The 27,833-nt window shown below is 37.6% G+C and overlaps 1 protein-coding gene across 8 annotated transcripts; it reads right to left on the minus strand.

The window, feature by feature from the left end:
• Positions 1 to 2,354: 2,354 nt before the first annotated feature.
• Positions 2,355 to 27,472, minus strand: LOC112511604 (peroxisome biogenesis protein 1). 8 transcript variants are annotated; one of them, XR_003069108.1, is made up of 19 exons: positions 27,212 to 27,472; positions 20,824 to 20,997; positions 19,835 to 19,934; positions 18,994 to 19,467; positions 17,285 to 18,028; positions 16,335 to 16,426; positions 14,328 to 14,401; positions 14,015 to 14,237; positions 13,297 to 13,390; positions 13,015 to 13,169; positions 9,629 to 9,859; positions 8,752 to 8,952; positions 7,124 to 7,249; positions 6,959 to 7,020; positions 5,143 to 5,260; positions 4,776 to 5,063; positions 3,420 to 3,533; positions 2,850 to 2,890; positions 2,355 to 2,773 (listed from the first exon to the last, which is right to left on the minus strand). XR_003069108.1 is itself a non-coding variant. In XM_025117290.1 (17 exons), the coding sequence occupies exons 1-17, from the start codon at positions 27,416 to 27,418 to the stop codon at positions 3,495 to 3,497; spliced, it is 3,402 nt and encodes a 1,133-aa protein (XP_024973058.1). In that variant the 5' UTR covers positions 27,419 to 27,472; the 3' UTR covers positions 3,119 to 3,494. The 8 variants fall into 8 exon arrangements, 6 of the variants coding, with proteins under 6 accessions (XP_024973058.1, XP_024973059.1, XP_024973056.1 ...); XR_003069107.1 differs by having other exon boundaries at positions 2,355 to 2,890; XM_025117290.1 differs by lacking the exons at positions 2,355 to 2,773; positions 2,850 to 2,890 and having other exon boundaries at positions 3,119 to 3,533.
• Between the last annotated feature and the right edge of the window lie 361 nt (positions 27,473 to 27,833).

Raw genomic sequence — 27,833 nt, forward strand, 5'->3', positions numbered from 1 at the left:
GAGTCAGTTGAGGATCCATCTACGTATAATGAAGCGATTGATTCTGAAGATTCAGAAAAATGGATTGTGGCAATGCATGATGAGATGGAGTCCCTACACAAAAATGGTACTTGGGAGCTCGTTCCTCTTCCCAAAGGTAAAAAGGCAATTAAATGCAAATGGTTGTACAAGAAGAAGGAAAGGATATCGGATGTAGAGCCTCTCAGATATAAGGCTCGGCTTGTGGCGATGGGTTTCAGTCAGATTCCAGAGGAAGACATTTATATGGATCAACCTCAAGGTTTTGTGAGTGTTGGTCAAGAGGATTTGGTTTGCAGGCTGAAGAAGTCATTATATGGGCTAATGCAATCGCCAAGGCAATGGTACAAAAGCTTCAAAGAACAAGGAAGATATCCAACTGGTCAAGGATCAATTGAATACAGGGTTTGAAATGAAGGACTTAGGCAAGGCTCGAAAGATTCTTGGCATGGAGATTTCTAGAGACCGAAAGGCGAGAACTTTGACACTTAGTCAAAGGAGCTATGTCRAGAAGGTGTTGAAGAGGTTCAACATGTATGGCGCCAAAACGGTAAATACTCCCATTGCCKCTCATTTTAAATTATCTGCATGTCAATGCCCTGATTCTAATGAAGAAAAAGAGTACATGTCTCGGGTTCCTTACTCTAGTGCAGTTGGGTCATTGATGTATGCGATGATCTGTACGAGACCGGACTTAGCCTATGCTGTAAKCATGGTAAGTCGTTATATGGYTAATCCGGGTAGAGAGCATTGGAAGGCAGTTCAGTGGGTTYTCCGGTACCTATCGGGTACTAGAGACTATTGTTTGTGTTTTGGAACCTCAAGGGACGGTGTTCAAGGGTATGTTGATTCTGACTATGGTGGAGATTTGGATGGCCGGCGTTCTCTTACCGGGTATGTGTTTACTATGGGGTCGTGTGCCATCAGTTGGAAAGCCGTTCTTCAACCAACGGTTGCTCTCTCTACAGCTGAGGCTGAATACATGGCTGTTACCGAGGGTTTTAAAGAGGCGATATGGCTTAAAGGCTTGTTCAAAAGCCTTAGCGGTGATGAGCTTACAGTGGACTCGGTATTCTGTGATAACCAGAGTGCCATATTCTTGAAAATGATCAAATGTTCCACGAGCGCACAAAACATATTGATGTGCGTTATCATTTTATAAGAGAGGTCATTGCTAAAGGAGACTTCAAAGTGAGGAAGGTTTCTACTCATGTTAATCCAGCCGATATGATGACCAAAGTTCTTCCGACGGCTAAGTTTGATTTGTTTAAAAACTTAGTYGGAATCCGTGGTTTGGAGTAGCCCGTGGAGGGCTGGCGGAGGAGGTATGTACTAGTTAATCCACTTTCGAGAAGTCATGTTTAAGTTCACTATATATGTTATTGATGATGTTTTTCTTGGAGCTTGTGTTGGAGCTTAGTTTCATGGAGAAAGATATTTGTTGAGGATGATGCAATTATGGAGTCAAGGTGGAGATTGTAAAATGATTGACTCCAAATAAGTGGAGATGCTCATGATACCATCCATAAAAAGAGGAAATATGTTCTCCAATACCATCCGTTTTAAGTGGAAGTGGTGGTGACATCCATGCATGTTTTACGGCTGCTTTTCAGCCACACCATCCATCTTGTTCTCAATATTCTATATATATATATGATGCTCTCAACTCCAGAAAACTACCCCACATGGAGCACTCTCTCCCAACAATTAGAATAGAGATCTAGATTAGCATTAGATCTGAATTTCTTCATCGATTTCTCCAKTTTCTCAAGCATTGTAACATCAATCGATAATAGTGGACTTCTCGATGGTATCCTCCGCCCGTGGTTTTTTCCCGTTTTGGGTTTTCCATGTATATCCGTTGTTTTCTTTCTTGTTTATTTCCGTCAAGTTACGTTTATTTTTCTGGTTGATTATTGTTTCCGTCGAGCACGTTCGAACTTACCGTTTCCGCATTACAAACTCGGTTGAGTTATTTTTGGATTTTGGGTTAAATTTCGATTAATTTTCTGCTCGTTTCGATCCCGTTTTTCTAGGTTGGAACGAGTGTGGTGTGATCGATATTTGCAACAATATTATTAAACCAAAAATAAATTATTTTGTTATCAAATCTAAATTAAATTATAATTAAAAAAATTGAATTAAAGAAGTTACACAAAAAAAAAACAAGAATTATTAAATAGTTAATTACTATTATCGATTTATTTTTTTACAAAATTTTATGTTATTTTTAAATTTACATTTTAATTTAAAAATAAAAACACTACCTCTTTCTCAAAACCACATAAAATCATATTATATTGATAGAGACAGAATAAAAACTAAACATTAAAGTCGAGATTTATCTCGCTGCATTGTGCGAGTACCCTTCTAGTATATTATAATGTGTATGTTTTCTAAAACGTAATTTTGATATTAGGTCCCAGACAATAAGAACCCAATCATTGTAGTTTTCATTTTGAACTAATAACCCCCTTTTATCTATTACAAAGATGACGGTATTGGGCCAACTTAAACTAAGAAATTGTTTATCAAACACTTATCAGTAAGCGTTTATCACCTGATGCTTACCTTACTGAGTGAGCATAGGGACCAAGAATCTTACCTGATGAATGAGTCTTCTTACCCAGTAAACGATTACTGGGGACGCTTACAATGATTCATTTCAGTGGCCAAGAATGTTACCCGATAAGGTAGGTGACTCTTGCTGGTAAGTGTTTAGTAAACGACCACCCTAGCCAGATAGGATTCTTGACTATGAAAATGACATAGTAAGATTATTAGTAAGCGGCAATGACCATGTAAACATTAACCGGGTAAAAGTCACCAACCTCATTTACCAGGTAAAGTTCTTGGTCCATGCCATGCTCACCTGGTAAACACTTACACAGTTAGCGTAATACATTGTAAGATTCAAAATAATACAACAAACTAGGAGAATTTAACAATTCAAATCATAAAAAACTATACAAACGGTTGAGAAGTGTTAAAAGTCATGGCCTTTCTTTGTGTTGCCAACATATATATATATATGTATATATATATATATAGGTGAGTTATTATGCAAGCCTTTACATCTGTACAACCATTACAACTCAATCTCAACCGTCCATTTAATTTGATGAATATGTGATTTCATAAAAGATATTCTTTTAAAACTAATAAAATTGACACACTATCCTCCTGGGGACTCTTTGTTGCTATCATCTATCAAACTAAAATGATATGTATGCGGACCTGAAGGGTAGGGCAGATGTTCTTTGTGAAGAAAAGTGAGCGAAAACGAAATAAGACTAGTAAAGTGAGTTGTGTTACAATCAATTTTTCAAGACAACCCAATTGGTACGCAAAATCATCCATGATATTGAACTTGCAGATTCTATAAGTTCAGCAGCAGTTACCTATATGCATATCAAGTCGGTGGGTGGCCGACCAGCCCCATGAGTCCTGGTATTGCAAACGTAATCCACGATCAGTTATGCAAGAGTTGCTCTTTTCCCTTTCGCATCTCTCGACTGCACAAAAGTTAGGTTAAGAAATCGACTCAGCCACATGCAGACACTCCAGGAACATGGCAGCACTTGGGCTTTTACTTTTAAACTGAAATTGAGTTTGGATTTTGGTAACCAATTTAACATGAAAACTATTTCTACTTGTGTAAACTTTAGTATAGATGTTGAAGAATCTTTATCAAATCTTTAGTCGGTATATATATAGAGAGATAGAGGAAGGATCATGCGAGAAGGCGAGAAGTCTCAATATCATATATATGATTACACTCCTTTGGTTATTTTAATCATATACGATTAAGCGTCTATGTGTTGTCAATGCAACTTGTGTTTAATCATATATGATTAAGCGTTTATGTGTTGTCAATGCAGCTTGTGTTTAATCATATATGATTAAGCTTGTGTATCATGTGTTTAATCATATATGATTAAGCTTGTGTATCATGCGTGTAATCATATATGATATTGAAACTTCTTGCCTTCTCGCAAAATGTTTAGCTTCTCGTTTGAACCTGCCCCTATATATATATATATATAGAGAGAGAGAGAGAGAGAGAGAGAGAGGGAGGTTTAAACGAGAACAAATCACATGTGATTTTACATAAATGGTCAACGCACGGGTGCGGGCGACGTGGCCAAATCACATGTGATTTTACACTAACGGTCGATGCAAGCATGTGCAGGCGACATGGCTGCGACCTGAATCACATGTGATTATACACAAACGGACAAATCACGTGTGATTTTACACTAATGGTCAATGCAAGCGTGTGCAGGCGACAAGGCCGCAACCTGAATCACATGTGATTTTACACGTCATTTTAGTGTAAAATCACATGCGATTCAATTATTTTCTTATTCTCTTATTTGGTTATTGTTCTTGTATGAATCTGACTATATATATATATATATATATATATATATATATATATAACTTTTGTTGCAGAAGAGTTTGTAAATGGCAAATTCCCGAGTCAGCCCACACTGCCCTGCCCAAGAGCATCATGTGAAAGGCAAATCAGGTACACAACAGCTGCTAGGTGGCTATCTTAAGAGCCTTGTGCCCACAAGGAGCCCAATCCCCAAAAGAATTGTAATTCCCACACTGCGGCTGCATGATTTGAACCATCACTTGTTTGTGCAAATATACCACCCCGGAACCAACTGTGCTACATACAACTTGAAACATAACTTATTTGACCCAAACCAAAGTAGGTTGTGTGCATGAGAGAGGGTGGTGAGAAAGACCTGTGCAGCAGCAGATCTTTTAGCGTCCAAGAACTGGCCATAAATGCTGTATAATCTGTGTTTTTCAGCTTCTGAAACTGACGGTCTTGCATTGGCAGCAACCGTCTGCAAGAGGGCATTGGTGATGACCGGCATCATATTTCCAGGCCTATCAGCATCTTTGCTGTTCAGAAGATCGTGAACAGCTGCAAGCTGTGCATCTGATAAGAGAGCTTGGAGGTCTGCTCCACTAAATCCTTCCGTCTTTCCAGCTATAGCTTCCAACTTGACATCATTGGCCAAGGGTAACTGATATTGAAACAAACTCTAGAGGCTCAGATGATGCATCCACAAAGTGAGTGAGTATACACATCCAGGTAATTCTTACCTTTCGAGAAAGAACTCTAAGAATATCTAATCTCTCTTGTGGTGATGGAAAATCACAGAAAAGTAGGCGGTCTAATCTACCAGGTCGCAGCAGGGCAGCATCAAGTAAATCAGGCCGACTGTAAATTCAAAAAAAAAAAACACTGTTCTTAGTATTCATTAGAAGAAGACAAATTTCTAGCAAATAAAACTTCAAATGTTCCAATCAGAGAATAACGATGAATTTGAACAATCATATTCCCTTCATATCTTTAGCTATCCATCTTTTCTATTACAATAGTATATGTATTATGTATGATTCGTATACATATTGATGCTGAAACACCACCGTTTGATGTTTAAAAGTCAAAGTTGTCTCCAATTTTGGAACGTACAAAATCTTTTCTTGTCTTTATGCATGGGGACACACAGATCAAGGAAACAAACAGCTATATATACATCAATCACATATAGCATCAGAATGTCATAAGCAATCAAGGTAAAAAGTGAATGATAGCCTACAAAGACTTAATACATTCACGGTACAATTCTCTGGTAAAAGAGATAAGCCTGGTAGGTAGGTCCATATATATAGTTTAATAACAATATACAGCTCGAGCCTAGTTACACCCACGCACATAATACCTATTTCCAGCAAAGTAAATTTTTTAAAATGCCCGTCAACAGTTCAAAACAAAATATTACTTGACCATAGACACAGATGGGGATCAGCCTTGTAGTAATCTGGTTTTCAGGATTTCCATAAAATATATAATTCTCGAACTAGGATGGAGAAAATGACGACCTAGTTTTAGAAATTATATTGGTTCCATCTTCAAATTGGAGTAATTCAGTCTCCAGATTCCCAATTGTTGGATATATTCATAAACAATAGGATACTTTTTGCCATCAACAGAACCATTGCCCTCAATCAATATTTTGATACTGCATAGGACCTAATGAAGGGGGGTGAGCATATATGCGAGCTAGTTACCACAAAAGAGAACAGCACCTTCGCAAACTTTTGAGGGATTTAGATTTCGTGAAGGGATTTGGATTTGGAAGGATTTAGAATCTTTGGTGTGTTGGGTTTGTAGCATTTGGAATAGAATTGAATTCATTCTTTATGAATTATTTATAAAACAAATTATAAATAATTATGAAAATAATTGAAGTACCTTTTTATTGATTGATTATTACAAAACAAATGTTTTTAACATATTTTAAAACATCACAACATACAAATCCTACGAAATCCCATGAAATAAACACCCCCGTAGGATTCCTAAATCCCCTGTTTGTGGGATTTGAAATCTACGAAGTCCTTCAAACCAAACATGGGATTGGAATGTAATTCCATTCCAAATCCAATCCAATCCTACAAACCAAACGGGAACTTATATTTTTCAAATGCAGTCTCTCAAAAGATCTGAAATGATGGTTGCTAAATGAACGTTTACAGATATTTGCTACAGTGAACCTATTAGGCTTTCAACGACATGCATATAGCATAATGGCATTCACTCTATATCAAAAGCCAAGCCTACAAATGTTGATGATAAGTCATTTGGTCTTTCTAGAAAGTTAACTTAATTCAAGTTTGGATGTTTATAATCTTGTGTAAAAGGTCTCCTTGTGTCATCGCTAAACACAAAACTACCTTTTTCCTGTAACGGGCATGGTGGTTATTAAACTTCTAGTCACATGCGCACACAGTCAAATAAATGTATAGCCACATAAGACAAGGAATGATCAAATGGACAGGTTAGTATCTATGAGCAACAATAAACAATTAATTAATATCATATATGAAAAAACAATATCAATCAATCACTGACCTTGTGGCAGCAAAAACAAATACCCCAGTTAACACTTCAACACCGTCTAACTCCGTTAGGAACTAGGAAGATTTGATAGAAACGTCATTCAGTATAATAGTCAAAAAAAGGTAGCATAATTTTGTACAAAGACTACAAATTCAGTTGTATAGATATTTTACTAACTTGATTAACAACTCGATCGGTCACACCAGTATTGTCATGACCTCTTTTCGGAGCAATGGAGTCAAATTCATCAAAAAAGAGAAGGCATGGTGCTGCAGCAGCTGCTTTCGAGAATATATCACGTACCTGCAATCAAACTATCAGCACCAGAAGCATTACCATAAACAAACATGAGAATGTCTTCAACACTTCAGATTTTCTCCTCTTTGAAGAGCTTAGCATATTCACACAATAGATACTGCAATCTAACATCTACAACATGTTTTGAACATGCTTGACCAAAAGATGAACTTCTGAAGCATCTTAACAAATCGCACCCGCTTATGCCGAGAGTTTATATGGCATACCAGGTTTAGAGAATGGAAGACCATAGAATGCCAAAATTTACCGACTGGTGGTAAACTATAATCCTAAGTCAGGAACAGCCTCTCAAGGTATCAAAGAGGATTTATATGAACTTAAGAACCTCATATTTGTATATTTGGGATTAGCCTGTATGCTGTCCTGAATCTGTCTTGTAGTTTTCTGCAGTTGTGCAGGTTATGCCTGTACTGACTGGATCTTAAAATTCTGGATATTACCAGTTCATGGGAATCATTGAGCTAGAATAGAGAAAAGATTATAGCAAGGTAATTTATCTCATCCAACCTATATATGATAATCTTCTAGTTTCTGATAAATGTATGTTCTGAGTTTTTTGAAGAATCAATCAGCAACAATGCTTTTCCATACATGAAAACAGATTTCCACCGAGTGACGAAGTATGTTTCATCTGATTACAATCAACAAATTTCATTTATCAACCTCGTACATTTAATGTACGTCACGCCATGGAAGCTGGACATTTTCTATTGCTGTCTTGGAAAGCCAAAACACAACTTCGGACTGCCAAAACACCAAGTGAACCAACCACAAGGCCAAATGAAGTTACTTTTATAGCTTTGCTCATCACCTCTTTTTCATTGATCCACATGGTCAAAATCCACCTAAATTGGTTCCCTAAAACATGTTTTAAGGATTAAATTTTTTCTGCTAGATCATTATTTTAAACGAATAGTGAAAAAGATTAAGATGTCATATAGAGGGCCAGGCCATTATGGATATCAAGCTCTAACACCGCCAGTCCCATGAAGAGAGAATAATCCAGCTTTACCACAATGTGCAACAAGGATGTGAATGAACTGTATGAAACAAAGACAGAAGTGACGATGTTGATCAATAACCATACTAAACCTGAGCTCTTTAATAGTATTTGAATTACCACCACATCTACAAGCATGAGCATTTGAATAGGGAGGTCTCAGTAATATCAAGCTTAAGGAATACGTGTCTTCTGCTTTTCTTGTTTTAAACATTCTGTACGCCAATGTTTAATATAATGATTACAAACTATTACTATCGTCTTAGTTGGAATTGGAACTAGTAACTAAAGTAGCTATTACAGAGCATCAAAAACTTATTCTAGGATAAAATTGAATTACTGCCTTAAAGGATGATGGTCTCAAAAGAAAGCTAGCACATATACTATAGAGAATTCTGATAGGACATTACAAAAACGAAGATGCATATAGTTTGTCAAATACATTGATCTGAATTGCAACTAAGAGTTTAAAAAGTGTATTACTTACTGCTTGCTCAGAAGCACCGATGTATTTATTCAGCAGCTCAGGCCCTTTCACGGAGATGAATCGTAGTGAACATGCAGCAGCAGCAGCGCCAACAATATGTGTTTTACCACACCCAGGAGGGCCATATAAGAGAACATTAGACCTCATCCGTAAAGGAGCTTGTGAAAAGATCATCGGAAACTTCGAAGGCAATTCAATCATCTGATGTAGTAAAATATGAAATGGTATTACGAGCATAAAGGACAGCAGAAGCAAAAAACAATTTACTTGGATGAATTTGTACAAAAGTTAAAAGCAAGAAGACAAGTGCAAAGGGAGCCGAGAATTGTATTTAAAAAGGTCAACACAAGATTAACCTTGCAACAATGCATATGCTTATTTCTGCTTCATTCTAGTTACTCTATTATTGTTTGCATTAGAAGCTTTAAGCTGTGCATCTAACATAATATCTGAATGAACTGAAGTCAACAAATAAATAATAATTTATAAAACTAAAAGCTCAAAGATGCAAAAGAGAAGAAACCACGGAGCATTATGTTTCAGCTGTCCAGACATCTAGAAAAGGCCTTTGTGCACCCAAGAATCTAGATCTCAGCAACCAGTTTAAAATGTATTTTACATGTTCGAACTTCCAATGTTCAGGCGGCCTGAAAGAGAGAAAATACCATCTGCATCCTCAGAATGAACACATGATTCCAGAAGTTGGTGGTTGTTGCAAATACCCTTGCTAACAGGATTGGAAAAGCTACATATGGTATTCCATGTGGTACGTAAGCTTTTGAGATTTCCATATTTCAGTGAGGAGAAGTAGCAGTATTTGGTAACGAGTACCAAGGGGTTGTCATGAAGAAAAGACACCGTAAAAGAAAATATATACCTCTTTGATAGAGTTCTGAATTTCAGTTAGACCACCAACATCCTGCCAGCCTCCATGGCCTTCCTCAGAAGCAGATTTAGTAATATCTCGCATAGCAATTGGCAGAAACCCTTTTATTGCTTGTAGAAAATCATCCTTAACCAAAGTAGGCTTTTTGTTGTTCCCAAAAGCCAAGCCATGGGACACAAAGCGGCCAATGGCAGCATGAACGGACCTATCAACCAGTATTTCCTGCAACAATGTATTATATGGTTATTATTTTTACATGGCCATCCACGTACTCGTCAAAAGAATAACTGGTCCAGAGTTTTAAGGGTTTTATTCAGAATCATCTGGAGCTAGGCAAAATAGATCTAACAAAACCAAACAACCCAGTAAATCCCATGTAAGTAGGGTCTAGGGGATAGGATGTACGCAAACCTTTCCTCTACCCCAAGGGAAAAATAACTTATTTAATGATGCATTAGAAGTTAAGATAGAACTTATACTGCTCATGCGATAAAGATAGTAGCATTACTAAAAACATATCTCTAAAGAGCAGATAGTTCAGGAAGGCAATGGAAGCAACGCGGAAGACTATTAGATCCCAGAAATCAAATTCACCACTGGCTGTGAACATGGAAACATGTAGAAGATCAGTCTCCACCATTCAAGAACTGACAAATTTTAACAACTTCCTCAACAACACTACTAGGAACTCGGCTTTAACCATTGACCAAGCAACCATTATCAAGCTCTTTTGCACGATAAATGCCACGTTAAGTCAACTAGCAAGCACTAACCTAAGCTAAATCCTTTTAATTAGTATGATCAGCCAAAATGGTGTATCAGAGTTCTAATGATTTGAAATGACATTCCATTAATGAAAGATTCCTTTAAGTAATAGACCTAAAGCTATGCATCGTTCATGAACTGTATATCAAGATTCACAATATATGATGTTTGTTTGTTTGCAGGATGACACAAGTAGAAGAGTTTGTAACAGGAATCAAATAGAAATATATTGATGATGAACAGAAAATTAAACAAACAAATCATGAACAACACTGACAAACAAGTAAACGGCCTATATCCAATAGATGGGTCAACACTCCATGATGCTGACTCAATCGACTTGGTTGTAATATGAAGAAATAAGCATCACCAACACATGCCGTTCCCCTTCCCCTCTCCTCTTCTTTTATAGACTAATTACATGAAAATACTATAATTGCCATCCAAAAAATTAAGGACTAACATTGTTACACCCCCACTAAGGCACCTAGACCTCAAGGTCTTAATCCGCAATTGCTATTGTATGAGTACAAGTGTTTCCCATGTAGCCTGAAAACTTGGAATTATTCCAATGGATCAACATTTCCTTGTCAGTAGGTACACCCAATTCTACTTGTGGCACTCTACCGGTGCATCCCTACTCCTTTCCCTCTGTAACCCCAAGTCCCTGGGTCTCCATAGATGTCATCAGCATACACATCTTTCGGACCTAGCTGAAATTTCCCCACAATAAGTCTCTCAATGAGGACAAAATTAAACCTCCTGTTATGACCATGGCCAATTTCTTTAACCTCGTTGGGCCCTTCGTCATGACATCTCCCATAAGATCCAAAACCATCTTCATTGGGGCCAAAATACAAACAAAAGTGAGGCCTTGCATTAGTCAACCTGTCAACATTAGGCGCAATGTTTTCATTAATCCCAGGATGCAACTCATTCAACTCGTTTGGCCCAACGTCATTCAACCACGAAACTCTTCCTCAGTTCCCTCAGCTGCATTGAACCCTCTATTATACGAGGCCTCCTAATATTAAATCTGCCAATTGCACCTTATATTAAGGCCATCAGTTGTAATAAGCGCTATAGTGTAGTCCTCCTTTAAGCATCACTCTGATGCATGTGTCTCAATCCTCTTCACTGCGCAGTGTTGATGTTCCCTAATGAAGAGACCTGCACACCAACATGGGGTAGAGGAAACAGCCTCTCTACCCCCTTGAAAAGGTCTGTGTACATCCTACCCCTTGCAGACCCTACTCTACCTGGGATTTAATCAGTTGCTTTTGTTTGGTTTGGTTTCCATGAAGAAGCCCAATGACCACCATGGCTGCTCCCTAACATGACCAAGGCTAGCTTCTACGCTTCTCACCTTCGGCCCTGCATCATGGCGCCCTCGTCAGCGATCATCCCCTTCCCATCAGCATCCCCATATTGCTTTCATGAGTTCATACTCGCACCACCTTCAACACCTTCCTTTTTATCACCGTCCATTGCCGTGTTCTCGTTACTCTTTCCTCTCTCCCTCTGCTTCACAGCTTCCCTTGCAACTGCTATCACAGGAGATAGAGCCCCTCTTGCTAGGATGTGTACCTCCAGTGAACTCCATATAAAGTCCTCCATGGAAGCAAAACATGCTTTGATCCTCTCCATCCTACATAATCCCATAATGGATTGGATTTCTCCAATCTTAGTCTCCAAATTTTCCTTCAATTCTCCAACTCTCTTGGCAGTTATTGGTCCCAGAAATAGCTCTAATACCAATTTAACAGGAACAGGACAAAAACATATCAATAATGAACAGAAAATCGAAAACTACAATAAACAACGTTGATGAACAAGTAAGCAACCTATATTCGCGAGATAGGCAACACTTACGGCCTATATTCGCCAGATAGGCCAATACTTTGTGATGCTCACTCAATCAACTGTCTCTAATAAAGAAAAATATAATCATGACCAACACATTTCCCAATCCCAACTCCTTTGTCTATTATGAACTAATTTAATGAAAATTCCAAAACCTATCCAGTAACTACTTTAGGCCTAACAGTGTCCCAACAGATTTTTCGGCATGCACTTCCCTCCACTGGTCACCCCTTTTCTCAAACCGTTGCATTTGAGTCAAAAGTATTAATTGGCTTATCTTTTGCGGAAGAAGATGCAAAAGTATGATAACTCCTGAAAAGGATGCCTCATGCCTATCCGTGTTTCCAGCAGTGGCATATTAGTGCAGGTAGCAGCAGCCGGGCATATATCTAGAGTGTGGAAACCAATTTCGGTTCCATGACACCCTCCCTACTAGACTACATATCACTTCGGAGGCTAAGTTCCTAAACAGTAACAAAATATAAAAGAATAGCAATCATGCTGAAACAATGTTTACAAATCCCTTAGAGCCATCCTGAATATCCAGCAAACATATTGAGAGGAAAAAACATGGTGCTCAGTGAATATCCCATGCACTAACAAAATCTAAAACCCATTGGAAATGATGCATGTGGACTAGATTGCCTGTTGTATTACAAGAACAAAACACATGCTTAAATGCACTATTAATGGATAAAGCGGGTAATTTGGCAATTATATTTAAAGGAAATATAGAAAAATCCAAATACCAGATCATATGCATCATATCCATCACATGAGGAAGCTATATCTAACAAAATCTCATCAGAACATAACAAAGAACGTTTATGAATCTCATGTTTCAGTAAAGCGCCACGTTCAGCAGCTGCAGGAGCAGCCAGTTGCACATGAAAGTCAAACCTTCCTGCAATCAATCATTTCATATGGAAGGAGGTTTCAGATTCCGAATTTATAATGGAAAGACAATGGAACTCATTTCGAAGTGTATACAACCAATTGTATATACTTCTTTCACAAGTAGAGCAACTAACCAGAGGAGCTCAAGGTCTGCGGAATGCTAGTTAGGGTCTGCACACAAGCTATGAATGCAATGGGACCAATTCCACATGAGTTCTTCCTTTTCTCCTGTTAATGCGTATATAAATTTATTAGTTAGCAAGTTATAAAGCAAGGTAGAGGTACAGTTATGTGGAAACTGGAACAGGCCTATTCAGGTAACATATGTTGACAATGATATCACTTAACCAAGCATGGAAAATATTTAGTACAATTTTTGTCTAGCATTTAATTTGTGATATGATAGGAATAAATTTATGTCTTGCATACAATACAACATCAAAAGTTCTTATTTCAGCAGGATCCTCATTTTACGTGACTGGAATGTGGAATATTCAATAAGTGGATGGCGTTTACTATATTACTTATTCTACCTCAAGGGTACTATACACCTATCTTCAGGAAAAGAAAAATACCTTAATCAAATTGTGGGTTATGTCCGTGGGAACAAAAACTTAGCCAATAGCAACAGCGCGAGCAATGTTCAAGCTGGAATCATTTTAGCTTAAATGCATGTAGGCAAACTATTATGCTATATATCATCATACAACATAGACCATAAATATGTGATTATGCCCACTACTGTGGATATATGTGATTTATTTAGGCTTCACATAATTGATTCATCTAGATGGATGCAAGAACAAAAGTAATGGTCAATCAGATGAGAATAACAGTAGAATGCAACTATACCTCACATTCATCCAAGATGTCTGTGAGAAATCCCATCAGCATTGTAGAAGAAGGTGAAGAGTGGTAGTCTTCTGAGTTATTAGGTGAAGCTATAATGCTATCAAGATCGTCAAGGACCACGAGGGAAGGAGTATGATCCAATGCTTCAGATATGTACCTAGAGAGAGTTTGATGGATAGTTGGGGACTTACTCGAAGCAAGTCTGGAACAGCATACATAAACTCTGCAGAGTAACCCTCCATCAAGACAATTTTTCGTAACATAATAAATTATGAGTTATCATTTCAGCTAGAAATGTCACTTAATACCCTACATGTGTGCCAAGACATCTTCATGTTCTTCAATAGTTTTTGCAACAGTCGTGGCTAATAATGTCTTCCCAGAACCCTGACATACAAGAGAATAAAAGATTCAGGCTATTCCAGAGAGACTTGCCTGATTAGTCTACTTATTCGAGTAGATCAAAAAAGATGCATCTCAATGGAAGTTATGAATTATAAAGGCGTCGCCTTCTATTCTCAACCAGTACAAACAGAGAACATTGCAAACGTTAAGAGAAGTTTGCAATCTTATATGCATATTCTTTTCTATTGCTTGGAAATTATCTTTTTTCTCTGTAACGATTCTTTTTATCACCACAAGGTTAAAATTGGCAACAACAGTGAAACAGAAATTTTTGGTCATCTATTTAAAAAAATGGAGTGTTGCATCATGCTTTAAAAGAGAAACAGGTCATCTCTTCTACTAGAATGATTCCATCATGTTTTTTTATCATAAACAACTGCATTTCATGGTTTACAATATTTTACAGATCCCTACACCATCTCTTTTATCTAGTAACCTGTGTTTCACAACGTGGACATGTGCATCGGTCGTATCTGGTAAGACAAAATGTTCTATAGAGGTTGAAGGTGAGTTCTATTTGATGGTGGTAAGACAAGCTATCAGATTTACAAAATAGAGCGGCTATCAAAAGATACCATCTACACTATATGATTTGTAGCAAAAAAGCAGATGTTAAGGTGGATGTTTTGCCTGACAATAAGGAACAGAATTACAAACAAGTATATACAGGAGAAGGTTGGAATGGCAATAATTGAGGAGAAGAAGGCACAAGATCGTCTGAGGTGTTCTGGTCACCACCATCATACACATTTGAATGCACCGGTTAGAGGAGATTACCAAGAGTTGTTATGAGAGGTAGAGGTTGGTTAAGACTGATATGGGGTGAAGTAGTTCAAGAGAGAATTGCATGAGTGGAGTATGCCAAGGGGTTTTCCCCGGACAAGAGTGCAGGAAGGACAACATCCATGTGGAACCCTTGTGTTTTGGCATTCACAATCTTGTACTTCCTATGTTAGGCCAATGCAGGGGCCTAAGCTGCTGGTTTATTCTAGACATGATCAAGGAAAAGGAAGCAAAGTGGATAGCTATCAGAGTGAAACTAATTATGATAAATATATGCATTAGTAATAGGCAATAATACTAGCTCGTGGGATTGACGTGAGGGGGCAGGGATGGCTATATTTCTGGGAGCGAACTCCAGGGTGAACCTTTCACCTACGACTTTCTCAAGAAGAAAAGCATCCTGAATTAGATGGAAAGAAGCCAATCAGTAAATTTGGTTGTTTAGATCAAGTGGTTTCCACAAATTAGATTATGAGGACTCTATAAGTAGGTGTTACCATGTTAGAAGCTATTAGGAGGTTATGCCCATTTACGATTAAAGACAAAGAAATCAAGTGGGCAGTCATAGGAAAAGCGACCTACCTCTTGAAAGAGGGTTAAACCACAGCTGTTTTACTGTTCTTCTATTAGTTTTTGAAGCGAGTCTACTGCTTGGTCTTTACATTCAATTTGATTTCATTTAGCCTAATCTCACTAGTATGGATAAAAGCTTGTAGCTGTTTTCATAACCACATAGGTCATGTAAATGCTTGACAAGTGAAGCTCCATGAATAATAACAAAATAAAGCAAGTTTTTTATGGTCACAAAAAGTGAAATGGTTATGTTGTTAAGCTCACCTGCTCATCTATTAAAGCATCATCAAATCAAAAATAATACATCCCCCAAAAAAAAATCTACTTTTTGTTTTAAACTTTTCAAGTAAATGCCTTCCAAATTAACAAAGGCGAGCATATATTAGTTTCTTATATTAATGATTTCTTGTTACGGTTCTATTACAGTTTAACGTATGTGTCAGTTTTTTATCAAAAACTACAAACATGCATGTCAATTTTAAAGCTTAAAGGTACCTTGGTATTCAAAAGTCATATATGGGTTCTTTTTTTGGGACAGGAGTAAGAATTAAGAGCTCACCGGAGGTCCATAAATCAACACATGTCCAGGGAAAGGAAGATTATAAGTACTCAAGAACATGCCAGAGGAAGGCGACAATAACACCATCAACCCTGCAGGAAGGATGCACTCATGTCAGATAAAAATCAGGGGTTCTACGTCGAGCAGGAGGGAAAACAATCACAGCTTCATTAGTATCCAAAGCCAGATATGGAGAATTAAATAAATAGACTAGTATTTCATGAGCATAAGACTGTTTTATTTTTCTCATTTCTCTCGTTACACACAGCAAAAAGGAGATGGAAGAAGATAACAATAGTAATGCCTGCAGGCTACATATCAATGGGTAGGAAACAGAAAGCTTTAAAATAAGCTGTCAAACTTATAGGACTGATGGTCAAGAAAAATTCCTCTTCAGTTCATTAAAGCCTTAGAACTTGGTAATAAGAATGAAACAACAATAATGTGTTTGCTATCTGTAAAGAAATTTCTCTTTGATGATTAGTATCCATGCTTATTACTTAATGACAAGATTCGATATTTATATCCTGAAAATGAAATTTTGCTGGGTTAAGAAACAGGTAATGATAGAACCAAGACTGACCAAAAACCTAAATTATGAGGTAGGCAATGTTTCAAAGCGTGCCATCTCATAGCACCAGATGCTCAGTAGATGATCATGCTTAGCACACCTAAAAGCCACTAAAGACTACATCCTTAATTGCTTCCCTTGAAGTAGAGTATACTTTAAGATAGACACTTATGAGGGCAAATACTTCTAGACCTAAAATGGCAACCATTCTTGTGACCACATCCTGACATATCAACTCCTTAACTAAGAAAAGATAAGGATAAATATTAAGATGAAAAACACAAAAAATAAAGCAAAATATGCATAAGTCATGATTATCAGCAAAACAAGCTGAAGGGTATACATTCAGAAGTGAAAAAATTAAAGCTAAAGTACCTACTATTAGTTACATCTGCAGCCGTTGTGCCCATCCAGCTCAAAGAATCAATCTCCATGTTACAGCTCTTGGCAGATATTCTTTCTTTAACATAATAAAGAGGTAAACCTTCACCAAGACACAAGTTTTCAAGAAAGAACTCTAAGCTGCTCTGACTCATGCTCGTCCTGTTTCCTTCAGAAAAATCAAGCTCATAAGCTACTCCACCTTGCATAGAATCCTCAGGAACGGACAGAACATACAGGATATCAACTACTGATTCTCCGACTCTCTTTCTTATTTTGAAAGATTCGTTACGTGACGCATGCAGTTTGGCATGGTCTGCTAACTCAACGCCTTTCACCTCAAAGTGAAGCAACGTCTTACTTCCCAAAACAATTGAATTTAGCTCTGTTCTAGAAAAAGTTGTAATGGCTTTGAGTTGTGCCAAAACCCATGCACGAAGAAGAACAGATAACCCCTTTCTACTACTTGAGCTAACAGAAGTTCCTTCATCATGATGATCTGATGATTCATCCGAAAGGACTGCAATAATTCTCTCATGGAATGACCAGTCAGTCAAGTCATAATGGGTGTCTGAGTTTGTCTTGAGAGATAAATTGTCTGTGTGATTTTCCTTTTGGCCATGAAGATATTCAAAATTGCCATTTTCAGGGACCTTCCCAGCCATCTTAAATTGACAAGGAGAAAGAACAAACGAAGGAGCATCTTGTTGTAAAATAACACTGCAACTCTTGACATGTATCCCTGGAAGCATAAAAGGACATCTTTCACATGTCTGTGTCTAATTTGGTGTACAAAGACAGGAGAAATCCACAATCGACAAGTTCAACAAAAATACCATTTCTCTTTCGAAGTGTTTAAAACAAGAAGTTACATAAGAGACCATACAACTTCTACAACTACAACCATCAGTGGTTCATCACAAATTTTACCAAGATAACATGTAGATAGAATGTAGCAAGGTCTAATTATTGAGTATGAACCAAACTATTTATAAAAAGAATGCCTACTGAAATCTTGAACAACTCAATCAGCAACTGCCTTATAATGATCAGACAGCAAATAAGAAAAAAGACTACTGCTGGCCAGAAGTGCATTGAGATCGGCAAGACTGCTTGATTGTTATTGTTGAGTCTTTATTGTTACTGCCACCAATTCAAGTTTCACTTCCTTGTGCGAAAAAAGTAACCATCAAGTTCGTAAACAAAAAAACTGAGATGTTCTTTGCTAATGTAAGTTAGGGTTAGTGTTTCTAAAAGCAAACAAAAAAGTTGAAAGTTAATCCAAGCCTCAAGCACAAGCATGCAGCTTACCATCAGAAACAACAGCATCCACTGTTCCTCAAGCTTCATTGATTATTGTAGCAAATGGAGCATAAAATATGTGTGTGGTGTATATATATATATATTGATTAGCCACAACAGAATGCTCTTTACATAATATATGCAATTTCCAGATTGTAATTTATTAGGTAATGACGCAAGGAAATAGAAGAACAAGTTCATATTTTATGGAATGTATAGCAAACTTTGCAATTTTAAAGTACCGGAAAATGGAAGTGGTACAAAAACTGCATGCAAGATATCCCTACTTTTTTAATTACAAAGATCAATTGAGGTACTATTCAACTGAAATCAAGTAACATAAAGGGATCCGGGGTTTAATGCACTTAATAGCATGAAAATACGAGCCATAGAAAATAAACATACAAGAATGCAGGCCTGCTCTCAGATAATAGCGTAAAGATTTAGAAAGCATGATGTGTCCTTTAGCCACAGAATCTGATATTAGAAGACGAACAACAGCCTGTCTGATTTCCTGCTTGTCAGTTGGCACCTGATCAACTTCGTTCACAGTTGAATTGCCATTCTTGGAGGAGCTATTCGTTTCATGATTCAGTTTCCTGTCCTTCTTAACCAATCTTTGCTCTAAAATTACAGGTTGAAGAGAATGCAGTGAAACATTTTTAGCTGTTTCTGGATGAATAAAGACAGCAGAAGTGAGAACCACCCCCATCTCAGTGTCATTGACCCCATATTTGTGAAAAAATCTACTGTCTCCATCTTGGATACGCAGTAGAGCCTTTACAACCGGGTTCTCTTTAGAGGAGCTTTCAGATGAAACAATAGGCCTTCTGCGTCTCTTGGGAGCAACAGCAACTTCAGTCCCTGGCACAAGTTGCACTGAACAACACTCACAAGTGAGAACTGAGAAGTAGCTTCACAATAATCCAAAAGCTGAATGTCCGGAGATTTCACATAATAATGCCAAGCGTTTTATGACCTCATAACAAAATTTTACTAATTTTGGGTTCTTTAGCTTCATAAATACCGAAAAAATATAGTACTTGAGAAACACATGTACAGGATAAGAATAGCGGACCCATGATTTATCTATGGTAAATTCGAGCTTAATGGCTAAAAGTTGTCTCTATCATTATGTATTAGTATTATAAAAAAGCATGCTTCAGTTCATAAAATAAGAACTAAGCATTTTATCATTAGATATTCAAACATTTACTGAGAGGGGAAACATTAGATATCAGCTCACCCATTGGTTTCTTGGGGAAGGTTGAGACCACCGAAAATGTAATGATTGTATGCCCATGCAACCACAAAGGAAATCTCATGGCTTCATGGACAATTCCAACCTGCAGTCAGTAAACAAACAAATAAAAATTATTCTAAAAGAAGCAGATGTAGCCATCAGATATCTATTGAAATGCAATAACTTTATGCTGGGCATCATCTTTTGGTTTTGGAGTTTGCAGCAACTGCACGGCCGTCCGGGTTAAAGGGGCATGATCGAGCCAACCTTAAAGCTTTGGTTCCATGAGGACAACGGTCACTGATCATTTAAGGGCTTGAGCGAGGGCTGATCTTTTAATGGAAAAGAAGCTGATTTTGATTATGGATCGGCATCAGTGAATACGTAGGCTTTAGGGGCTGGATTCAAATGCCACTGCCACTGATGTGGACTTAGTTGATACTCTAACATGCTTTAGTTTTACTCCAGGTCATTTATCCATATAATCATTTGATGGCTTGCAAGAAAATTTGCTGATCCATCAGGGTTACGGTCACTGGTTCAAGATAATATTTTGTCTACCAAGTACAATGACCTAAAATATCAAGGTTGGAATCCATTAGCCCATTTGGTGGCAATGATATTGTATTCATAGGCAGACAAATATGCTGGAAATCATGTTTGGTGGAGTTTCCAGCAACCATGGCATCCGGGCTAAAGGGACACAATTATGCCAACCGTGAAGCTTTGTTTCTATGAAGACCCACAGTTTTAATCAAAGGTTTGACTGGAAAAAACACAGTTTCTCTTGCTATAAATCCCTCTGTCATTCCTCAAATCCATTGATGCTCTCTTGCATCTAGTATCAAATAGTAAAACAATTTGAACTTTTTCCCTCTCACCAAAGCTACAAGGAAAAGATCGACCCAATTGCCACACCAAGATATTTCCCAAATTCATTTAATAAGAAGATATTACAAATAAACAAGATATACAATATATCGTGTTGGCACCTGCTTCAAAATGGCTGCCTCTGCATGCTCTGCATTTAGCTCTAGAACTTCCCAATCATCCTCGGTGTCGGGTTCCATCATCACTAGAGTGGCTTTTGGAAGATTAGGAATGGCCCGTACTTGAACAGTTGTATTGTCTGGCAGATGAATGCATTCTGCAAATTGCTGAGCAATCTACGGAGGTATGGAAAATATGGATTCAAACAGTTACAAAAAACCTGGTATATAGCTAATAGGTTTTTAATACTCTTGTCTAGAAAACTGAAACCCAAAAATTCTAAACAAATTTTTCATGAAATAAGAAAGTATAAGAGGGAGATTCTGTGGGAGATCGATAATTACAAACATGATCAAACAGAAATTTATTTTATATAAATATATATCTACCCATCCATGCATAGTGCATATTATTGAGTATCTCTCTGATACGGAAGCAATTGAAGCCAAATTCCAAAAGATAATTTATTAAGAACAGCCAAATGGCCTTTAAAGTAGAAGATACATGACAGATAGAAACATAACTACTGCTTCTAAGAAAACGGGATAAAAACGAGACTGAATCAAAAACAACTAATATCCCTAAACAAATGGGATTTTATTCCAAATCCTAGCTGACCAAGTCCAACATACCTTCTCCTAAGCGTTTCTCCTAAGCTGAAACGCACTGCTTCAGTTTAATTCTAACACTCTACACATTTCCATCATGCTTCTCAGCTTCTCAAAGGCTTCTAACTTCAGCGGTTTAGTCATAATGTCTGCAACTTGCTCAGGACTGCTACAATGAGTTAACTACAATATTCCATTGTTCATGAGATCCCTGAGAAAGTGAAATCGCACATCTATGTGTTTGCTTCTTCTATGCATGATTGGATTCTTTGACAACTTAATGGTGGACAAGTTGTCACAGAAGATGGTTGTTCCATTAATTTGTGACAGTCCTATGCTATCAAGAATTCTTCGGAGCCACACCACCAGTGGCGGATCCAGAAACTTTTATTATTGGGGGCACCTTTCAAGGATGTTAAAAAAAATCTGAAAACGAATAACTCTTTCAAACCAATACGATTTTGGGTTATTCGGTTTTCGGCTTAAAAGTCCATTTTAATAGAATAAAAATAACTTATTCGTTAGCATTATAGCAAACAAAACAAGAGAACTAAGATGAATTTTAACAAGTTAACACTTAAAAGTTAGAGGAATTAGAGTTTAATTGATCAATTAATGACTTCTTCAAGTAAGAGTTCTAAATGAGATGACAAGAATTAGAATTRGGTCTAACTTTTATTTATTTTGGGCCTAGGCCTGTTAATAATTTTAGGTTAACAAAAATAAAAATAAACCTACAACAATGTTTTAGTGGATGACTCCTAGGGTTGTTTGGGGCCTGTGCCCCCTACACCATTGCTGTAGATCCGCCAATGCACACCACCTGACATGCACTCACTGTTGCGGCAATGAACTCTGCTTCAATTGTTGATAACGCCACCACTAGTTGTCTTTTGGAGGACCATGCTATCACAGCTTCACTCAGAAAAAAGAGATATACAGATGTGCTCTTTCTGCAATCGAGATCTCTAGCATAATCATTGTCCTTCTATCCAACTAGCTTATTAGATCCACCTCGTCTATAATATATCCCATACTCCATCGTGCCCTTTATGTACCGGAGGACTCGTTTAACAGCACCCATGTAACTTTGAGATGGCTTCTCCATGAACCTGCTTACCAGACTAGTAACAAACATCAGATCAGGCCTGGTTGTTGTCATATACATTAAGCTCCCAACAATTTGTTTTTTTTAAATAACCTGGATATCCAACCCGCTATACGATCCGACTAATCCCAGGGCGACCACCTGCTTTGCTTTGCAGGTAGCCCGAAGTCACCGCATTTGAACCTCCGTGGCCACAAGGGGATTTTTATTCCTCCTTGGATTTGAACCTAGGACCTCCAGGCACTATGATCTTCCTTTTCAAGTCTACAACCTAGAACGATAGGATTTCGTACGGAATTACATTCTTCCATCTTGAACTTCTCGAGAATTTCATGGGCGCATTTCTTTTGACTCATGTGTATTCCAGTAGCATTTTGGATAACTTCAACACCCAAGAAGTAACGCATCTCCCCCAAGTCGGTCATCTCGAATTCTACTTTCATAGATGACTTAAATTCCTAAATCATCGTTAATTTATTTCTTGTCACAATAAGATCATCCACATATATTGAAACAATAAGAACATCATCTTCGCTACCTGTTCTTACAAAAAGAGTGGGCTCATGAGGGCACTTCTGAAAACCATTATCTTTAAAATAAGTCTCAATGCGACTATACCACGCCTTTGGAGCCTGCTTGAGGCCATAAAGTGCCCTATTTAACTTGTATACTTTCTCCTCCTTGCCTTCTTGTTCATAGCCTTGTGGTTGTTCGTCGTAAACAGTTTCTGCAAGTCTTCCATGCAAGAACGCTCTCTTTACATCTAGTTCATGTATCTTCATGCCTTTTTGAGCTGCAAGAGCAACGATTGCCCTGATTTTGTCCCACCTAGCTACCGGAGCAAATACTTATGTGTTGTCCATCCCGAACTTTTGAGCGTACCCCTTCGCAACCAAACGAGCTTTGCACTTACCACTTCTTTTTCGTTGAATTTTGTTTTGAATGGCCATTTCACACCTATGGCCTTAGCCCCCTCGGGTAGATCACACAATTGCCATGTATTATTTTTTTTAAGGATATAATATTTATATATGGCAAATAGAACAAATAAAGTCACACACCCTCCTCACCTTTGATGAGATTTGAACCCTTGACCTCCTAGGAGGCCAAGGACTCACATACTGCTAGGCCAAAGGCCCTTTGGTGTGTTATTTTTGTTGTAGCCTCGATTTCCAAATCCATTGCCCTTCTCCATTTGGTGCTGCAAGCAGCTGCTTCATATGTAAATGGATCATTGTGGGACGTAAACATCGCAAAGTTATTACCTTCATCTCCTGCATCTGGTAAGCCTTCTCCAGAAACTTAGTCTCCCATCCACACCAGATTTTTTCGAGTCCTATTGTCGTTTTGAACTTGAGGCTCTTCTTCAACACGTTCATTTGCGTTATTTGAATCTTGAGTTCCACTTTGTACCGCTTCGTTGGAACTACTATTTGCATCTTTCTCCTCACTCTCTTCTTGATCATCATCTGTATCGTGGCCATACACCAACGTTTCGTTTTTGAATTTTAGTCCCCAATCCCATTCAGCATCTTCTTCGAAAACATCTTTGATCACAATAATCTTATTTTCCAATAGATCATACAACCTATAGGCTTTAGACTCTTCGCTTATTCCAAACATAACACACATGATACTTCGTTGGCCCAATTTCTTTCTATTTTCTTGGGATATATGAGCATGAGCAATACAACCAAAGATTTTTAAAAAACTTACAGTTGGTTTCTGATTGCTCCAAGCTTCTTCTCGGGTTCTTTATAGTGCAGCGGTAGGACTTCGGTTCAGAATATACATACTCCATGTAGTTGCTTCTAGCCAAAACTTCTGTGAGACATTTTTGCCGAGTAACATACATCGTACCCTATTAAGAACCATTTTGTTCTTTCTCTCGGCAACGCCATTTTGATGAGGCGTAAAGGATGTTGTGAATTGTCTCTGAATTCCGTGTTCGTCACAATGTTGCTTGAACTCCTTTGAGTTGTACTCCCCTTCCCTGTCTGTCCTCAAGCATTGCAACCATAAACTTGTTTCTCTTTTAACCAAAGCTATGAATTTTCTGAATGTCTCAAAGGTTTGTGACTTCTCGGCTAGGAAATAGACCCAACTCTTCCTGGAGTAGTCATCTGTAAAGGTTATGATGTACCTTTTGTGACTGCTGGATTCTAAAGATATTCGACCACAAAGATCAGAATGAACCGGTTGAAGTTTTTGGTTTGCCCTCCATGAGCTTTTCTTTGGAAAGTTGTCTCTATGGCGTTCTCCTATGATACATTCTTTACACAGCTTCTTTGGCGTTTTCATTTCAGGTAATTCAAACACCATTTTCTCAAGATTTAACGCCCTTAATCCCTTGTAGTTGAGATGACCGAACTCACAGTGCCATAAATGTGTGCTTTCTTCAGAGACTGTGTTAAACCATGCAGGCTCTTTAGATATTGTGTTGGCTATTACTATAAACACTCGGCTTGTCGACATGAGTGACTTGATGATCAATCCCTTGATTGGATGATAAATGTTGCACTCCCTATCTCGTATCAATATTGTAGCTCCCTTCTCCTGAACTTGACCAAGACTGATCAAATTGTTCCTCAACTGAGGTACAAAGTACACATTAGTAATGACATGTATCACACCATTAACAGAGAAACAAGCATTTCCTCTCCCCATGACTGGCATTTTTACATTGTTGTCGAGCTTAAGACTATGTCTAAAACTTTCACCAAGATCACAGAACCATTGTGTGTCATCACACATGTGGTTGTTGCAGCCTGAGTCTAAGAACCATGCTTCCTCTGTTATAGTTTTCACATTTTCAACTTGTGCCATCAATACCGCTTCCTCCACATCCTCAACATAGTTTGCATCTTTTTCCCAGTCAGGACATTCAAGCTGGAAATGTCCCAGCTTATGTCACTTATAACATTCGATTAGATTTTTGTTGACGGAAGTCTTGCCTCGCCCTCTTCCACGTCCTCTAAACCCGCCCTTTCCACGACCTCTAACACTTGACTCAACAATCTTTAAAGCTTGTTCTTCCTCTTGGCTAAACATCCTTTATTCATGTATGAGTAAGCTCCCATGTAGCTCATCAATTGTCATCATCTCGAGGTTGTTTGATTCCTCGATTGAACACACGACGTAAATGAATTTTTGTGTTAATGATCAAAGAATTTTGGAGACGACGGTGTGTTGCGGCATATTCTCCCCATTCGCCTTTCATCTTGTTGACAATGATCAACGTTCTTGCTACATAAGAATCCACCTTCTCCCCTTCCTTCATCAGCAACATCTCGTATTCCTTCCTCAAAGCGTGTAGTTGTGCTCTTTTGACCTTAGTTGATCCCTCATACTTCTGCTCTTGTCAAGAATGGTATCTAATATTTCCCTATCAATGGTCTGGATTAACTCTCAAATCTTTCAGCTTAGCATCATTAATGGCTTTCTTTTGTGCTTCAGTTGCAGTCGGTGATCCAGTTGCCGCCATCAGAATTCTTTCCTCAATCTGGTTCCACATCTCCTTGCTCCTCAAGAAGTTTTCCATTAGCATCGACCAATGGTCGAAATGACCATCAAACTTCAGAATTGAGGGTTGCACAAATTTCTCAGAGGAAGATGTTGATGTTGCCATTTCACTCACTCTGTGGTTGGGGGTACTCACACTAATCCTTCTCGTATGGCTCTGATACCAAATATTGAGTATCTCTCTGATACGAAAGCAATTGAAGCCAAACTCCAAAAGATAATTTATGAAGAACAGCCAAATGGCCTTTCAATAGAAGATAAATGACAGATAGAAAAATAACTACTGCTCCCAAGAGAACGGGATAAAAACGAGGCTGAATAAAAAAAAACAACTAATATCCCTAAACAAATAGGATCTTTTTCCAAATCCTAACTGACCAAGTCCAACACATATGATATCTGTCAATACCTTGGCTATTATGGACTTCAAAACTGGTATCAATCTTATATGTTTTTAAATAATTGCTAAATATATTAACTGTTGATACATGTACCACATAAATAACTGTTGAACTTGTAACAGAAATACTATCTGCTCAGTCCCATAATTGTAAGATTCAACGCTAACATAGTTTAATAAAAAAAAATGGATTGAACTCTAGGGACCAAAATCAATACCATTAATACCCCCTAAGAATGGCACTGCAAATAGGTATTTTAGTTTCATGTTTTTACAAAAGACGATAGACTGTGTAGACAAAGCAAAATTACATTTGACGTTAAAAATCAAAGTGTAGCTATTTTTTTCGTCGATAGGAGGAAGAACTTTCTTAGAAGTGGCATTAAGACTTCAAAATCCAAAATCTTTAGATCGAAATAGAATGAAGTTAGAGAAACTTAAGTATTTGAGTTGAGATTGCTCACGGTAGATTTGGAAACTTCTATTCCATGTGCGAGCAGAATTCACGGTTTACTTCAACCAATTTTGATTCAATTCCAATTCGAAACCTTGAATTTCATCTTACAAATACTATCATAAGGTCCTTAAAATTTTTTTATATGTATTCTAATTCAGAATTCCTCACAGAAAGTGTTAAATAGTGAATTTCAAACCTAAAACCTCGATTCATAAAACCACACACACAGAGATTATAACAAAGTTGAAATCGAGAAACACACGAGGGCGAGATAGCTATAGAGATAGATGACTACCTCAATGGCGGAAGAGCTAGAGGATGCAGAGCCAGACCAAGCAACGTACCAGACGTCATCATTGTTGGCAATTGAACGAAGCTCAAGAGCTAGAAATGAAAACAGAGAAGCAGAAGAAGAAGTGGATTGAAGAGTTTGAATGAGATGAAGTGGTAGTGAAACGTAGCATCCTTCCAGTCCTCTTACTGCTCTTACTTCCATCTCCATCTTTCCACAGCTTCCTTGCCGAAAAACTATAGCAGTTTGACGATAGTATTTGCTTTCCTCGAGGTGTTATCTCAGTTTTTGGGATATAAAATATTCGCCCTTTCTCGACTTCTGCAATCAAAATCGAAAACTTTCTTATTTGAAATGATTTAAGTACTTATATTTTTTTTTGAATAAATAAGATTTTAGACATTTTAAAACATGTTAAATAAGTGTTTGGATAATTTTTTGGAATAAATAAATTCTTGGATATTTCAAAATATGTTAAATAAGTTCTTAGACAATTTTTTGGAATAAATAAGTCCTTGGACATTCCAAAAAATGTTAAATAACTCATTGGACAATTTTTGGAACAAATAAGTCCTTGAACATTCCAAAAAATGTTAAATAACTCCTTGGACAATTTTTGGAACAA

This window comes from Cynara cardunculus (genome assembly GCF_001531365.2).
Source record: "Cynara cardunculus var. scolymus isolate 2C chromosome LG 4, CcrdV1, whole genome shotgun sequence".
NCBI lineage: Eukaryota > Viridiplantae > Streptophyta > Magnoliopsida > Asterales > Asteraceae > Cynara > Cynara cardunculus.

Excerpts from the sequence above, each read along its gene's own strand:
- LOC112511604 (XM_025117287.1), bottom strand. The coding sequence starts at position 27,418 with ATGGAGATGGAAGTAAGAGCAGTAAGAGGACTGGAAGGATGCTACGTT. Across the intron at positions 16,427-17,284 it reads GGCTGCAGATGTAACTAATA|GGTTGATGGTGTTATTGTCG; the intron begins GTAGGTACTTTA and ends TCCTTCCTGCAG. Across the intron at positions 5,261-6,958 it reads TTTGTTTTTGCTGCCACAAG|TCGGCCTGATTTACTTGATG; the intron begins GTCAGTGATTGA and ends TTGAATTTACAG.